The sequence below is a fragment of the Bubalus kerabau genome, chromosome 1, assembly GCF_029407905.1.
Source record: "Bubalus kerabau isolate K-KA32 ecotype Philippines breed swamp buffalo chromosome 1, PCC_UOA_SB_1v2, whole genome shotgun sequence".
Lineage (NCBI taxonomy): Eukaryota > Metazoa > Chordata > Mammalia > Artiodactyla > Bovidae > Bubalus > Bubalus kerabau.
The window spans coordinates 2,908,578-2,923,096 of NC_073624.1; the positions used below are offsets into that span (position 1 = coordinate 2,908,578).

The following is a 14,519-nucleotide window of genomic DNA, read 5'->3' on the forward strand; positions in this document are numbered from 1 at the left end:
GTGGTGCAGGGCCACACTCTGCAGATCCATTTTCAGCTCCTCAAAATGCGCCTGACTTAATACCTAATTTATTCATAATGGGGACAGCACTATAGAAAACTTTGTGCTTAATGAGGGGGGCCAGGATCTCAGCCTCGCCCGCCACCAGTGAAGAGCATTCGCAATTCACGGAACATGAAGCTTTGTTTCCTGCGATGTTGCCGAGACCCGTCTGATAGCACCAGGCTGCCAGCCCCTTTAACAACCCCCCCAAATAGATACTTTATGTCCCAGTAAACATTAGTGGCTAGAAATTCTGTGGCCACCAAGTGCCTAGAAAAGCAAAACCAAAGAGGGGGATCTGGGTGCCGTCTACTGACCAGTCATGGTTTCTGAAGCCAACACTAAAGATTAGAACATACAGGCTGCAAACAAGAGCAAAGTCAAAACCCAGAGATTCAGAGCCCAAAACAGCCCAGGTCCCCCGTTGGGCGTGAAGCACACGGGCAGCGTCAAGGACACAGCTCTGGGCTGCTGTTCTCCATGTCGTGGGAGAAAGCAGCTTAGCGCACGGGGCTGGCAGAGCAGCAGCCTAAGCTCTCCACCCCAGGCACAAACGCAGCATCCAGGCCAAGGGCACACTTGACGGGGAGGAGGCGGGAGGCCCGTCCAGCCTGCTCAGAGCCCCGGGGCCCCCACCCCATCCTCATGGGGTGCCTGCCCTGCAAAGAAGCCTGTAGCCTGGGGCCCCCTTTCCCAGCCTGTGCAGGCAGCTCCCCATCTAAGCCCGTGAAGAGCTGACATCCAGGGCAGGAAGAACCTTGCCTCTCGGAGCTAAGAGTGAGACCCAGCTTCTGCGAGGATCCCACCCCGAGTCCACACAAGGGGCCCGCTCGCTGCGAGTGGGGCGGAAAGGCCGTGTGGAAGCCCCGGCGCAGCCTCGGCAAACAGCTTCGAGAAAATGGAAAGACGCCAGAATAAGCAACGCCACTCTCGAGGGGACAAAGGTGGTTTGTTCCAGAAAACTCAATCTCCTGAAGAAATGAATTTCATCAAAATCGGTGGAGAGGAGGAAATTTCAGAGTACACTGAATCTGTCAGCGACTTTTAAAAATCTTTATAAGTAACTCGAAACACAGACAACAGGTGAATCCTGAGCAGGAGTGTTTCTGGCAGACGCGGCTGGGGCTCCCCTGGAGTCAGAGCTTCCCCGCCACGCCCACCCCCAAACCCAGACAATGCTGCTGCACAGCAGGACAGGACCCAGACACAGACGGAGCCCAGACATAGATGGAGCCCAGACACAGACGGAGCCCAGACATAGATGGAGCCCAGACACAGATGGAGCCCAGGCACAGACGGAGCCCGGGCACAGACGGAGCCGAGGTACAGACGGCACCCGGGCACAGACGGAGCCCGGGTACAGACGGAGCCCAGACACAGACGGACGACAGAAAGCTCTTCTCCCAGTCTCAGCTGATCAGGTGACAAGAAATGGACTTCCAAAAGACCACGTTTCAGTGGAGACAGACTCTGAAGGCAAAATCAAGTGCAGCAAATAGAGCCAGGCAGAACGTGGCAGGACATGAGGGGTGGAGGACACGTGTGGCCCTTCATGAGGTGAGAGACAGGCCAGCCTCTGCAGGAGGGGAGGACACGGCCGGCCCCCCATGGGGACTCACATGGCCAGCACTGGAGAGGAGGGTGCGGCCAGCCCTCGGGGGGAGGACAGGGGGTCTGGCCCTCGTGGGGGTGCACGCGGCCAGCCCTGGGGAGATGCCCTGGGGAAGACGTCCCGGGGAGGAGGGGGCAGCCCTGGGGGGAAGACGCCCTGGGGGGAGACACCCTGGGGGGAGACACCCTGGGGAGGAGGGGGCGGCCCCGGGGAGGAGGGGGCAGCCCTGGGGGGAGATGCCCTGGGGGGAGACGCCCTGGGGCACACGCCCTGGGTAGGGGGGCGGCTGCGGGGGAGGGGGGCGGCCGCGGGGGGAGATGCCCTGGGGAGGAGGGGGCGGCCCTGGGGGGAGACTCCCTGGGGCACATGCCCCAGGGAGGAGGGGGCGGCCCTGGGGGGAGACGCCCTGGGAGGAGGGGGCGGCCCCGGGGAGGAGGGGGCAGCCCTGGGGGGAGATGCCCTGGGGGGAGACGCCCTGGGGCACACGCCCCGGGTAGGGGGGCGGCTGCAGGGGAGGGGGGCGGCCGCGGGGGGAGATGCCCTGGGGAGGAGGGGGCGGCCCTGGGGGGAGACTCCCTGGGGCACATGCCCCAGGGAGGAGGGGGCGGCCCTGGGGGGAGACGCCCTGGGAGGAGGGGGCGGCCCCGGGGAGGAGGGGGCAGCCCTGGGGGGAGATGCCCTGGGGGGAGACGCCCTGGGGCACACGCCCTGGGTAGGGGGGCGGCTGCGGGGGAGGGGGGCGGCCGCGGGGGGAGACGCCCTGGGAGGAGGGGGCGGCCCTGGGGGGAGACGCCCTGGGGCACACGCCCCGGGGAGGAGGGGGCGGCCCTGGGGGAGGGGAGACGCCCAGGGAGGAGGGGGCGGCCCTGGGGGGGTGCGGCCGCGGGGCCTCACCTGGTAGGTGTCCCACAGCCGCACGGTGCAGCGCAGGGGCAGCTCCCGCGTCAGGAGGTTGTTCATCCAGCGGAAGGTGAACTGCAGGTACCGCACCTCGTGCTGGCCCAGGTGCCGGTGCACTTGCTCTGTGGAGACAAACAGGCCCCGCAGGTCAGCAGAGCCCCGCCTGAGCGACCTACCCCAGTGCCAGGACAGACAGGGCTCTGCTGCTCCCAGAGCGGCACCGCCTCCCGGGGGAGCGCCACAGACGGCGGGGGCAGCACCGACGGGTGCTGAGTGTGCACCCCACCCCCAGAAGGCGGGCAGGGCCAGCCCGACCCGAAGGGTGCACGTGTGGGTCCCAGAGGATGGGGCACACGCGGGGACACGTGGTGGACCTCAGACAGAGCTCCATGGCCGTGCAGAGCGAACAGTGGGCAGCAGGGGGCGGGGCCGCGGGCACTCAGGACCCCCACCCCCAGGACAGTCGGGGTTCGTGGGGTTTTAATAATCGGGAAGTCAGGGCCGACTCCCAGGTTTCAGGGGTTGTGGCGCCCTGGGCGTTGGTTCACATCCTCTCCTCCCACACACACAGCAAGGCAGTGGATCGCCGGCCAAGGAGCCATCGAAGGCCTCCGAAGGTCCCCCCACCCCGGACCTCAGTGCTCACAGAGCAGGACCCCGTCTGAGCCCGGCGCCTGGCACAGAGCCAGGCCTGGTGTGTGGCGAGTGCCCGGCACGCTTGTGGATGGAGTGGAGCTGGGCTGGAGCCGGACGTGGCTCAGAGGCAGGGGCTGGGCGGTGCCCATGAATGAGCTGCCCGGGAGCCCCGGCCAAGTCCCCTTGCTTGCGGGGCCACTGGCCTTGTCAGCTGAAGCAAAGGGGACCATTTACCAGCGGAGAGAACAAACAGCTCCAGTTAGTGCCTGGGAGGCATGTGAGACTTTTCTAACGTAAACGGGCGAGCACACAGATTTGGAAGATTAAACACATACTTCTGAAACATCTGTCACTGAAGGAACCCAACCCAACAGTTAAAACGGGCCCTTTCTCTCTTCAGCAGCTCCACCTGAGTCCGACCCCACCAGGCGCCGGGGAGGCCGCCCCGTCTCAGGCTCAGCCGGAGAAGCCCATCCCAGCCAGGGCGCCAGGACCAACAGCCAGCTGGGCAGCTCCTGCCCACAGCATGCTCGCCTGGGCCTGTGTGAGGGCAGGGAGGGGGCCCAGCCAGGGCGCATGCAGCAGCACGAACTCAGGACTGTCCCTCGCCGCGTCCTGAACGGCCCCGTGATGCTGGTCGGGCCCACGGACCTGCCTGGAGCCTCCAGGTGCCAGCACCCTGGGCACAGCCAGGGCATCTTCAGAACGAGGCTCACGGCATCAACTCCACGAGGACATGGGCAGAGGTTCCTCACAGATCAGCTCTTTCCAGGACGGAACAGGGCCCCCACGACCCCAACACCTCTGACACTGAAGCCACAGAGAAGGAAAGGCCAGCACCCTGCCCTCCAGGAGCTCAGAGGACGGAAAGAAAAACGCAGCTCCGAGCCCCACGTCGTCTATTTCATCAGAAGGGGCCTGGGCTTCTCTTATGCCCAAAGCAGCCCCGCACTCCCCAGAGAAATGAAGCGGGCAGCCCTGGGACCACCCAGCGGGGACTTGAGCTTCAGCCGCAAGGCTCTGCAGGACCTCGGAGTGGGGTGTCCTTGGGGAGCGCCTGCCTGGCAGCCCGCCCCCCTGGCCCGGCCATCCCGGCTGACTTGGGATCAAAGGCGCAGCCGTGCCAGGATAGCAGCGGGCGCTCCCCGATCACACGGGCGTGGCCGCTCCTCACTGAAGACCTACTTTCTTTGAAAATAATGATGAAGACAGATACAGTGGGCCGGGCACCGACTCCCCCACCCCCCAAGCCCCCAGCGCACGCAGTGAACGTCCAGGGAGGCTGCCTCCTGCTCTGAAGGTGCTGAAAAACGGACGCCTGAGCTCGAGCCACTACTTCCCATCTATACACATCGGGGCGCCTGCGTATATGCTGCAGTCGTTTCTCCTGTTGTATAAGTAACTGTGAGCAGAGGCTCTGTCACTGGTAAAGGTAACTCGGCTGGTGACGACTCTGGACTCGAAACATCCACGTCACTGGAAACAAGAGGAGCCGTGCAGGCGTGAGCAGGCGTGAGCAGGCAGGCGTGACGACCACCACTGCTCAGGCCCTCCCACAGCGGGCCAGGCGCTCATAGGACGCGCCCGCTGCCCACCCCCGCGGGACGCTGCTCCCGGCACCCGACGGGGGGGCGCCTGCAGGCCGGGAGGTCTGCCCAGACGGCCCGTCTCCCTCAATAAAAGCACTGCGTCCCGAGATTCACGCCAAGAAGGAACACGCCACGTGTCCTAGGGACTGGGCACATGTGAATGCACACGGTTCACGTGGGTCCAGATGCTGCTGAGACTCACCTTCCCAGAGAGTGGACCTAACCGCTCACACGCAGAAACCCAACAAAGAAAGCTGCTCACAGGCCTCCCCACCGCCCCCGACCTCCCCACCGTCCACCCAAAAGGCCGAGCGCAGGCTTAACATCACGCTTCTGCTGGGCGAGAAGCTGCCGGGTAGGCTTTGATTATGGGCGGGGAGCAGGTTTCAATTCTCTAATCAGCTAAAAAGAGAAAGAACAAAAACAAGAGCCGCTGACAGTGAACACAGCCCCCTTCCGGGCTCCCCCAGCCTCCCCTTTGCTGGGCTGGCTGTACAGAAAGGTGACCGGCGAGAAGAAGACAGCAGGGCCCACGGAGAGGCAGAGCGCAGCCACCCCAGGACCCCCGGCCAAGGACGGGGGCAGGAGGAAGGCATGCCTCGGGCCGGGCCAGCAGCTGCAGGCTCCCAGCCGCACGCAGACCTGCCGCAGCCACCCCCAGGAGCCACCAGGAGGACAGAGGGCCCGCTGGGAGGGGGCCAGGGGGTGGGCAGACGGCAAGGCAGCGCAGGGCCCAGGAGCCGCGCCCCCACTCCCCAGGCACACGGCGCACCCGCAACAACACCTCACCAGCCCCGCGTCGGGCGAGGAGCAGGCCTGAGTTTGGGCCCCTGGCCTGGGGGCTCCCTCAGGAAGATGAGAGCCCTGCCGGACGGGAGGCCAGGACAGAGACCTCCAGTTACAGTGTTGGGAGAGCAGGGCACAGATCCCCGGTTGGCTTCTGGAATGTTCTCCGGGCACGGAGGACTGCACTGTTCCCTGAGCGGTGACAGGGGCGTGACTGCAGGTGGAGCTGGGAGCTCGGACCAGCCAGGGAGCCACCTGCAGGCGGGCTCACCCAGATCACAGCCCAGATCCACCCCAGGGCCACCTCCACAGAAACAGCAGGCGCCTCCTCTGCCTTCTCGAGAGGGCGGATGGTTTACCAGGCGGGCGGGAGGACTCTACCCCCAATCCACCCCCGTGAGGCTGCCGCTCCCGTCCTGACTTCCCAGGGACGCGGGTTCTTTATGGGGAGGGAGGTAAAGACACTCATTCTCTCCAGCCACTCGTAACCACCAGCAAAAACGGCTTCGGGGAATCATCTTGAGACCAGCTTTGATGGCCCACTCTCAGAACCAAGACAAGTCTTTCCTCTTAAGGTCGAGGGGAATCGCTCTACTGCTCTATTTGGAAGTCTCCACTTAAAAGTTAATTAACTGGTCTCGGTTTGACAATAAACCTGGAGTATCAGTTTTGGGTGGAGGGTCACAAAGATGTCATCATTAAAGAGCAAAGAAGCTAAATCGCCGAGAGGGACCTCAGGCGCTCACCTCTCATCACCCACCAGGGTGGTCATCATCGCTTCCCGAGTGAACACACCCCCACCTGAGCAGCCGAAGGTGGTCCCAGCGTGGCCTGCAGAGCTGGGACCAAGGCCGGGGCGCATGTCTCTAGCACCAGCACCCACCCGCCTCATGGCCCCCGAGGGGAGGCCCAGCCCCCTCCTTCCTGGGGCTGCCAAGCGGGCTGGGTGGGCGGTGGCCAGGCCATCTGAGGGCCTCCCTCTAAACGGGGAGTCTTTTACGATCCGGTGTAAGTGCAGGCCTGGAAGAAGAACTCCCGGAGCAACTGTTAACGCTCCATGTCCTCACACAGGACAGAACGTCCTCGCCGGTCAAAGCCAAAGGACGCCGCGCTCTAGGCCTTAAAAGGCCCCTCGAGTCCTGCCGGGGAGTCGAGTGTGGTCCCACCTGCCAGCCGCCAGCCCCAAAGCCCTCCTGGGACCCAGCCAGCCCCAATACGGGAGGAGAGTTGGCTCCCGATTTTAGGAAAATAAATCCCTCTCTACCAGCTCAGGCGGGACATCTAAAAACAAGCTTCAACTGGGAGGAAAACGCAAGGGCTGGGGAGGCACAGAGGCCCAGAAAGGACGGAGGAGAGGGGGCAGAGGTGGGGAAGGAGGGTGCCCAGCTGGCACTGCAGCCCGGATCGCCCCAACAACACCCTGGCCATGGAGATGGCGGGAGGGCCAGCGGGCCTGAGCCCGAGGGCCTGGGACCACAGGGGGAGCCTCTGGGACAGGGCTCCTGCAACAAAGGCAGGCAGGGGGCAGGGGCGGGGGGCAGGGGGCAGGGAGCAGAGGGTGGGGGCTGGGGGCAGAGGGCAGGGGTCGGGGGCAGAGGGCAGGGGGCAGGGGGCAGGGGCAGAGGGTGGGGGGCAGGGGGCAGGGTTATGGGGATGCTGAGCCACTGACCCTTCACGGCAGGCTGGCCCGGCCCTCCTGCACGGTGCAGCCAAGTCCTCCCAGGCACTAAAGCGGGTATCGCCCCCTCCCTGAGTATCTGACACCCCTGGGGGTGCCAGGAAATGCATCTGAGTGGTGGTCCCTAGGGTCAAGGCTCTTGCACAGACAGCATGCTGCTTCCACAGCAGCACCGGGTCAGTGAGCAGAAGGAGCCAGCCAGTCCAAGAGGCCTCGGGCCCCAGTGTGGAAGGCCCCGCTGGGCCAGTGGTGGGAGGGTTGGGGGCAGGGTGTTCACACTCAGGCAGGACGCGTCTCAGGGAGGGTGGGCGCTCACCGAGCAGCCAGGGGTGCTGCCGCCTGCCCTGTACACGCAGTGTTGCTCTGTCCTCTACAGACGGCACACTGGCTCCAATCGTGAGCTTCCCCACCCGTCCTGCGGACTAATGGGCAAGAGGGTGCGGACGGGAGAGTCTCGGCAAAATAAAGGCCTCCGAGGAAACCTGCGTGGTGCCACGAACGTCCAGAGACTGGAATAACCAATGGAACTGCTCTAACCCCCCAGCCAATCAGGCTCCCTGTGAACAGACAGCTTCATTTTAAAACTGAAGGAAAGCAATGAGGCCCCAGACGCTGGGGGCGCCCTCCTGAGCCGGAAGCGCAGCAAATACCCTACTGGTAATTTAGCGACCGGTACCGAGCTTGCTGGGCGCCGTGCTGGAGGCAGGGACGTGGGGACGCGGGCACCTGCAGGATGCCAGGAGGAGGGAACTCTGCTCTGCCTTCAAGGAAGGCAAGCTCGACCTTCTGTCCTCCTCTGTCCTCACGGGCAGCCCCGCAGGTGGGGCAGCAGAAGGCACAAGTGCTGGCGGGGGGCCCGCGAGGAAGGTGGAGGCCTGGCGGTAGGCACCCCCACGGCGCGGCCACAGGCCACCGCTCCCCAGGGAACCTGGGGCAGGGGCGGGGCACACACGACTCGGCGCCAGGACCCACGGGCCCCCGCGTGGCTGGGAGACAGCTGGGCGGGCTCTCCCGTGTTCGGTCCCAGAGCTGGATGCCACACGGAGACCATCCTGTCCATGGGGGACAGAGAGCGGGCAGGGCTCCCGTCATGGAGAAGGTCACGCGCCGCTTGCCGGAGGTGCTGTGAAACACCGCGCAACGCCGCAGAGAAAGACCTGAAGGCGGGGCCTCATGCGCCGTAGGCGGGGCCTCATGCGCCGTAGGCGGGGCCTCATGCGCCGTAGGCGGGGCCTCATGCGCCGAAGGCGGGGCCTCATGCGCCGTAGGCGCTGAATAGATGCTAGCTGCCGTCACTATTTTATGATGATGATTAGCAGCAGCAGCAGCCGCCAAGTTCAGTCAGTGACGGAGGCTGAACTAGAACCCAGGGGTTTATACATTATTTATTAGACTATAGGAAACTTACTCGATTTCTTTTTTTTTTTTTGGACTGACTACAGGTTTATACATTATCTTTTAGACTACAGGAAACTTCCTCTACTTCTTTGATTTTTTTTTTTTTTTGGACCGACTCAATGGGTATGAGTTTGAGTAAACTCTGGGAGTTGGTGATGGACAGGGAGGTCTGGCGTGCTGCAGTCCGTGGGGTCACAAAGAGTCAGCCACGACTGAGCGACTGCACTGAACTGAATAGATCCCTCTTCCCCAAAATGCAGCCACATAGCCATGTGGGTTTTCGGCTGAAGGCACGTTAGGCCGACTGGACGCCTCCTTGGAGAGTGAGAGCCCACGGCCACCTGCCGTCCGCTGGCCCCAGGTGGGCACAGCACGCAGCCGCTGAAACGATCAGGATGCTGCCGCGGGGACCACACCCCGGCCTGGGACAGGGAGACGGCTAGGGAGGGGCGCACGGAGGTGCCGCCGCGCCCACACGCATTCCTGAGCCTGGCGTCCGTGCCCATCACTGCGTCCCCAGGGCCCACACCCCCGGTGAGACGTGGCCTCCGTTCCCCAGTGCTCAGATCAGCCAGGCCGGGACCTACTGATGCCAGCAGGGGAGGGGAGCGTGTACTGCTCACTGCCGCTCACTGAACATTCCACAGGCTGGGGTCGCTCCAGCAACTGATTTATCCTCTGCTCTCCGAAGGCTCACCTTGTAGCAGTAATAAAAATATTTTCACTTGGGTGGTAATAAAGCTGAATCTAGTTTACTAGCTGTAACTGAATTCTATCTTGAAAGAATAAGTCAATTTTAACCTTACAATGTAGTCGAGACAGCTTTCAGAGAAATTTCATTAAAATCGCATTTAACCTAAATTTAAAAACACAGGGAAAGGGAAAATGCTCACACAGATTAAGGCTTTAACACAAGAGGGTAGGACTATTCTCCATCGATACACATGGGCTTTTTTTTCCCCTACGAGTGAAAGAGTAACTGCTAATAATAATGACGGGCCACATCCCCCTCGGAGCCCGCGGTCAGCCAGGCAGTATCAGCCGTGCTAACGGGCACCCTGGGCTGGACTGAGGCGCCAGCCAAGGGAGGATTCCTGCCAGGTCCCACACGCTGGGCCGAGCAGATACCCCAGACTAACCCCCAACAAAGGAAGGCTAGCCCGCCCACCATTACCTGCCCGCTCTGCAGTTGGTAAGATTAAAATGATGATGACATAACATGGGTATAGAGCTGGCTGAGTCCACGATGTGCCAGGGGCCGTTCTAAGCATCTCACCTGCACTGACCCTCCCAAGGGACTATACTCACCACCCAAACCCACCGCCAGGCAGCAGAGCAGGAATCTGGACCCTCCAGGTCCCACCCTGCGCTAAGAGGTGGTCCAGGACAAGCCAGAGGCGTTCAGCAAGAAGGATTTCCGAGGAGCCCAAGGCAGGCCCCACGTCCATTCCTCCTCTGACCCTTAACCAGCCCGCCGTGTCCACTCATGGAGCAGCAGCCCGTCAGGACACAAATTCAGCACCTCCTTTCCCGCTTCCCCCACAGTGTGAGGTCAACCTGTCCCTCGGGTTCCCACCAGCTCACACGCCCCCAGCTTGTTAGTGCCCCAGCTCTTTAGTTCCCAGGACAACAGCCCCAAGGAAAGGGTTTCCAGGGCCTCCCAGGAAGGACAGGTGTCTGCTCCTGCGGGGCACAGGGGCATCTGGGTGGGTGGGCAGCCTTCCGCACACAGGCCTACACGCCTGGCCCCACCCCACCCAGCCGTGGCCTCTGCGTCCTGCAGCTTTGGAGCAGGTGAGAGCACTGAGAGCGTCCGAAGTGCAGGCAGACGGGAGGCTTTTTGCAGACCAGCCCTGCACACAGGGCACAAGGTGTGGAGCCAGGGAGGGGAGAGAGGGACCCACGCCAGCCCAGGTCCCCAGCCCCACCCCCAAGCAGCTCTGGGTTCCATAGGTGCCCAATAATGCACCAAACACACCAAAAATGGTTCATTATTGACCTGAAATTCAAATTGGAGTGAGTGTTCTCTTTATGCTAAGTCTGACAGTGCTAAGCCTAGGTAGGATTCCTTCCCGGTTTTTCCTACAGGAAGAGGAAGCAGAGCTTGGAGGGCAGTGCCAGCCTCCCCAGATAGCCTCGGGATGGTTTCGAGCGTGGCCAGAGCTCCTTCTGGGCCACAGTCACTGGCCATCTGGTTCAGACTGGCCCGCTAATAACACGGTCTCTCCTTTCCCCCCAGCCACTGGGGCCTCAGCTTTATGGTCCCTCCAGAGCTGAGAGCAGAGCCCTGAAGACCACGGCCTGCAAAGGAGTCACGGGCCTTTGGGGATGGGAGTGCCTGCCTCCTCCCACCCCCTCCCCAGGCTGCCCAGGACAGACACTGTGCCCGCAGGCTCCCCAACCAGGAACCACCCACGGGCACCCCTCTCTGTGCCCATTTCATTCCCCATGGGACAACTCGCTCATCTGTGAAGCAATTCTTTAAGATCTGATTTTCAGTCTTCTGAAAAAAAGCCCAGCATGGACATAACCAGATTTACACATCTGCTGAGGCCATCTTCAGATATTTCTTTTTAATACTGAAATAGGATCTCATGGTTTTTTCATCAAAAGATATGGCAAATGTTCCGCTTACATTATCTTGTGTCACAAAAGAGGCGTGAGCTCAGAATACAAAGTGGGGGCTGCCCCACAGGGGGCCCTGGCCCCAGGATCCAGCCACAAGGCTCTGACCACAGCCTCTCCACAAGCAAGGCCAGGGGCTGACCCTGGGGCCCCTAGGGACCAGCAACCTCAAAGGTTAACATCGGATGTGACAGACACAATCATAAACACGCAAGGTGTGTCACTCAGATACACTGCAAACCGTGGCATTTCACGTTCAGTGTGTGTAAACACGCCGGGTGCAACATGGAGTTAAAATGCAGCTCTAGAGCTTTGTATGTTAGAATCCTATCAGCCCGCCGGCGTGTTAACGTATGTTTACTATTGAAGCAGTAAATTACCAAATGATTGGTGTGAACTGTTAATTTTACGCACAAGCATCACTCCCTAAATAGGGAACAGACTGACGTTAGCAGAGATGCTGAGGCCACGCGCGCCCGCCTCTGCCCCGCTCTCTCCACCGCGCCCCTCCCCTGGCAACAAACCCTGCCCGGCCCGGGCACGTGGGCACGTCCCTGTCCTCCCGACTTTCCACTTTCGCCGCAGCCCGTGACTCGGTTTGGCCGATGAAATGCAGTTGAGCACTGGGAACCACTTTCTTTTGAAGCATTAGGAGTCCATGAACAACCCCCCAAGTTTTTCCCTGCGCCACAGGAAGCAAGCCAGCAAACTCCTGCAGGCAGCTGCTCTACCAGCCTGAGCTCGCAGGAGACGAGGGCACGGACCAGCGCCCCGGCCAGGCCACAGATGACGTGCCCTGTGGTGGGGAGCTCACGGGGAGACGCACAGGCTGTCTGTGGGGGTCAGACGCGCTTCCCTGGTAGCTCAGCTGGTAAAGAATCTGCCTGCAATGCAGGAGACCCCGGGCTGATTCCTGGGTTGGGAAGATTCCCTGGAGAAGGGACAGGCTACCTACTGCTCCAGTGTTCACGGGCTTCCCTGGTGGCTCAGACAGTAACGAATCCGCCTGCAATGCAGGAGAGCCAGGTTCAATCCCTAGGTTGAAAAGGGCATGGCAACCCACTCCAGTGTTCTTGCCTGGAGAATCCCATGGACAGAGGAGCCTGGTGGGCTACAGTCCATGGGGTCGCAGAGTCGGACATGACTGAGCACACACACAGGTGTGGGGGTGAGGGTCAGGGTCCGGTCTGTTCCACCAGCAACAGGGGTATCTGGCTTCCACCCAATGCAGACTTTAACCCTAAGCTGCCCACACTCCCACTCTTTCTCCCACAGACGTTTTGCACTGAGCACCTGACTCACCCCAGACTGGACGGGGTGCCGACCTGCTGCCTTCCAGGAGGTCTGAGACCACATGACCGTGTCCCTGGTCAAGCTGCGAAGGGAGGTGTGTGCTTGGTTTGCAGTCTTTCCCGATTACACAGTTTCTTAGAAACAGTGAGAAAAAACAATTCAGATTTAGGTGGCCTCTTGGACTTTCAAATTCATTCTTGGATATGAATATTTTTTGCTGGATGTAGACCTACCCACTCCAGTATTCTAGAGAATTCCATGGGCAGAGAGGTCTGATGGGCTAAAGCCCATGGGGTGGCAAAGAGTCGGACACGACTGAGCGACTAAGACTTTCACTTTCCAGACTCTAGGGTACAGCTATATCCTCCCAGTGCATGGAAGACATCTGCTTGTGCTTCTGTTGAGAAGTGAGTTCTCATACAGCCATTCTCAGGAAATAATCTGTTACTCTAGCTGCTTTAAGAATTAGTCTTCAAATAAATTTTACTATTGTATGTTTATATAGTTTTCTCTTTATTCTCCTGGAAATTCAAGGGGCTCTTCAATCTGTGGGTTGGCTTATTTCAGTAGTTCGGGAAAATAAATCATTATCTCCTCAAATTCTGACACTCTCTCTCTCCTCTCTATGACTCTAAATAAATAAATAAATATGAGGCTCTCTAGACATACCCTTCATATCTTTTATTTTCTATATTATCCATATTCTTATTGCTCCATGCTTTATTTTGACTATTTTCTTCCAACCCATCTTCCCTTTCACTAACTTTCTCTATAGCCATGTCTAATTTGTTAAATCTGTACCCTGACTTTTTAATTTGGTTATCATATTTTTCACCTCTCATGTAAAATCATATAGTTTCTCATTAGCTGGGCAAATATTTTCAAGACTCTCTATTTTATATTTTTTCTTACACAGTAAAGAGAATAGTTTCACGGCCTATGCCTAAGAATTACAGAAACTTGACATCTTGTGGGCCTTGTCCTCTTGTGGGCCTTGTCATCTGTTGCTTCTCTTTCTTCTCACTTAAGAGGTCTTGAACATACACTTAGCTTTGACTATATGTAGATCATTTTACATGGAAAAAAAAAAAAAGAGAGAGAAACAAAGCTAGAACTCTCTGGTTCTACCATCCTCACAGAAGAGGCCCAGGAAATTTTTGTCTCCTTGTTAGCAGTTCAATGCTTTTAAGAAATCTGTTTTCTTTTTACCTTCTTTCTTTGCTTTTTTTTCTGTCTTTCCTTCTACCTCCCACCCAATTTGTTTGTTGGCTTCAAAAAATAATCTTATGCATTGTTTCGGTCTCCTGGGTGAGGAATCTGGTTGGAGTTGCCCACCCCGTTGCCACTAGCCGTGGAAGGCCCCTGGCCTCACCTTCCACAGCCCCAGTCAAGTGGCTCAAGGCTCCATCTCTCATTCTGTGGGAAGTTCTAAAACTCCCGCTCAGAGATCACAGGTCTCCCCTGCATTCCTCAGTAGCCAGCCTCCCTCTCTTGAGCCGATTACCACCCCTCAGGCAGTCTCTCAGGCCACTACCCCTCACCCTTCCACCTGGCCTCCTTACAGACAAAACCCTCTCTCTTCAGTCATGCCAGCTTTCTGTCTATGGAGCAGACTGCTTCTGAAGATCTGGGGGTAACAGAGAGTAGGGTAAAGCATGACTCAAAACAGAAAACTGCTTGAGAGTGCTTTCCAGAAATTCTTTAGCCAGTCATCACAGTGAGAAAATGAGACAGTGACCCTGGCCTTCCAGCCCCTTCTGCAGCTCCCCCTCCGTCCGCACTGCCCCCACACAGTCCAGGCCCCCAGAGTCGTCCTTCAGGAGGACAGTGGGTGAAGGGGGCGCGGGACGCCTCTCCCAGGGGCTGCTGGTGAGAGAGCCAAACGCTCCCAGTTCCGACACTTTCTGCCTGAAGGCCCAGCAACTCTTCTGAGGCTGTCACAGAGGGTCTTTCAGGTCTG

General features: G+C 59.5%; 1 protein-coding gene across 3 annotated transcripts in view; it reads right to left on the reverse strand.

Annotated features, from left to right (window-relative positions):
- The window catches only part of TBC1D22A (TBC1 domain family member 22A), a 259,570-nt gene that overhangs the window by 62,080 nt on the left and 182,971 nt on the right, over window positions 1–14,519 (reverse strand). For 2 of the 3 annotated variants that reach the window (XM_055561649.1, XM_055561589.1), the window contains one exon: window positions 2,549–2,676. In XM_055561649.1, the coding sequence (XP_055417624.1) occupies window positions 2,549–2,676 (128 nt within the window). Of the gene's footprint in view, window positions 1–686; window positions 1,513–2,548; window positions 2,677–14,519 lie in introns of those variants that run through there. The other variant, XM_055561514.1, reaches the window with a different exon arrangement.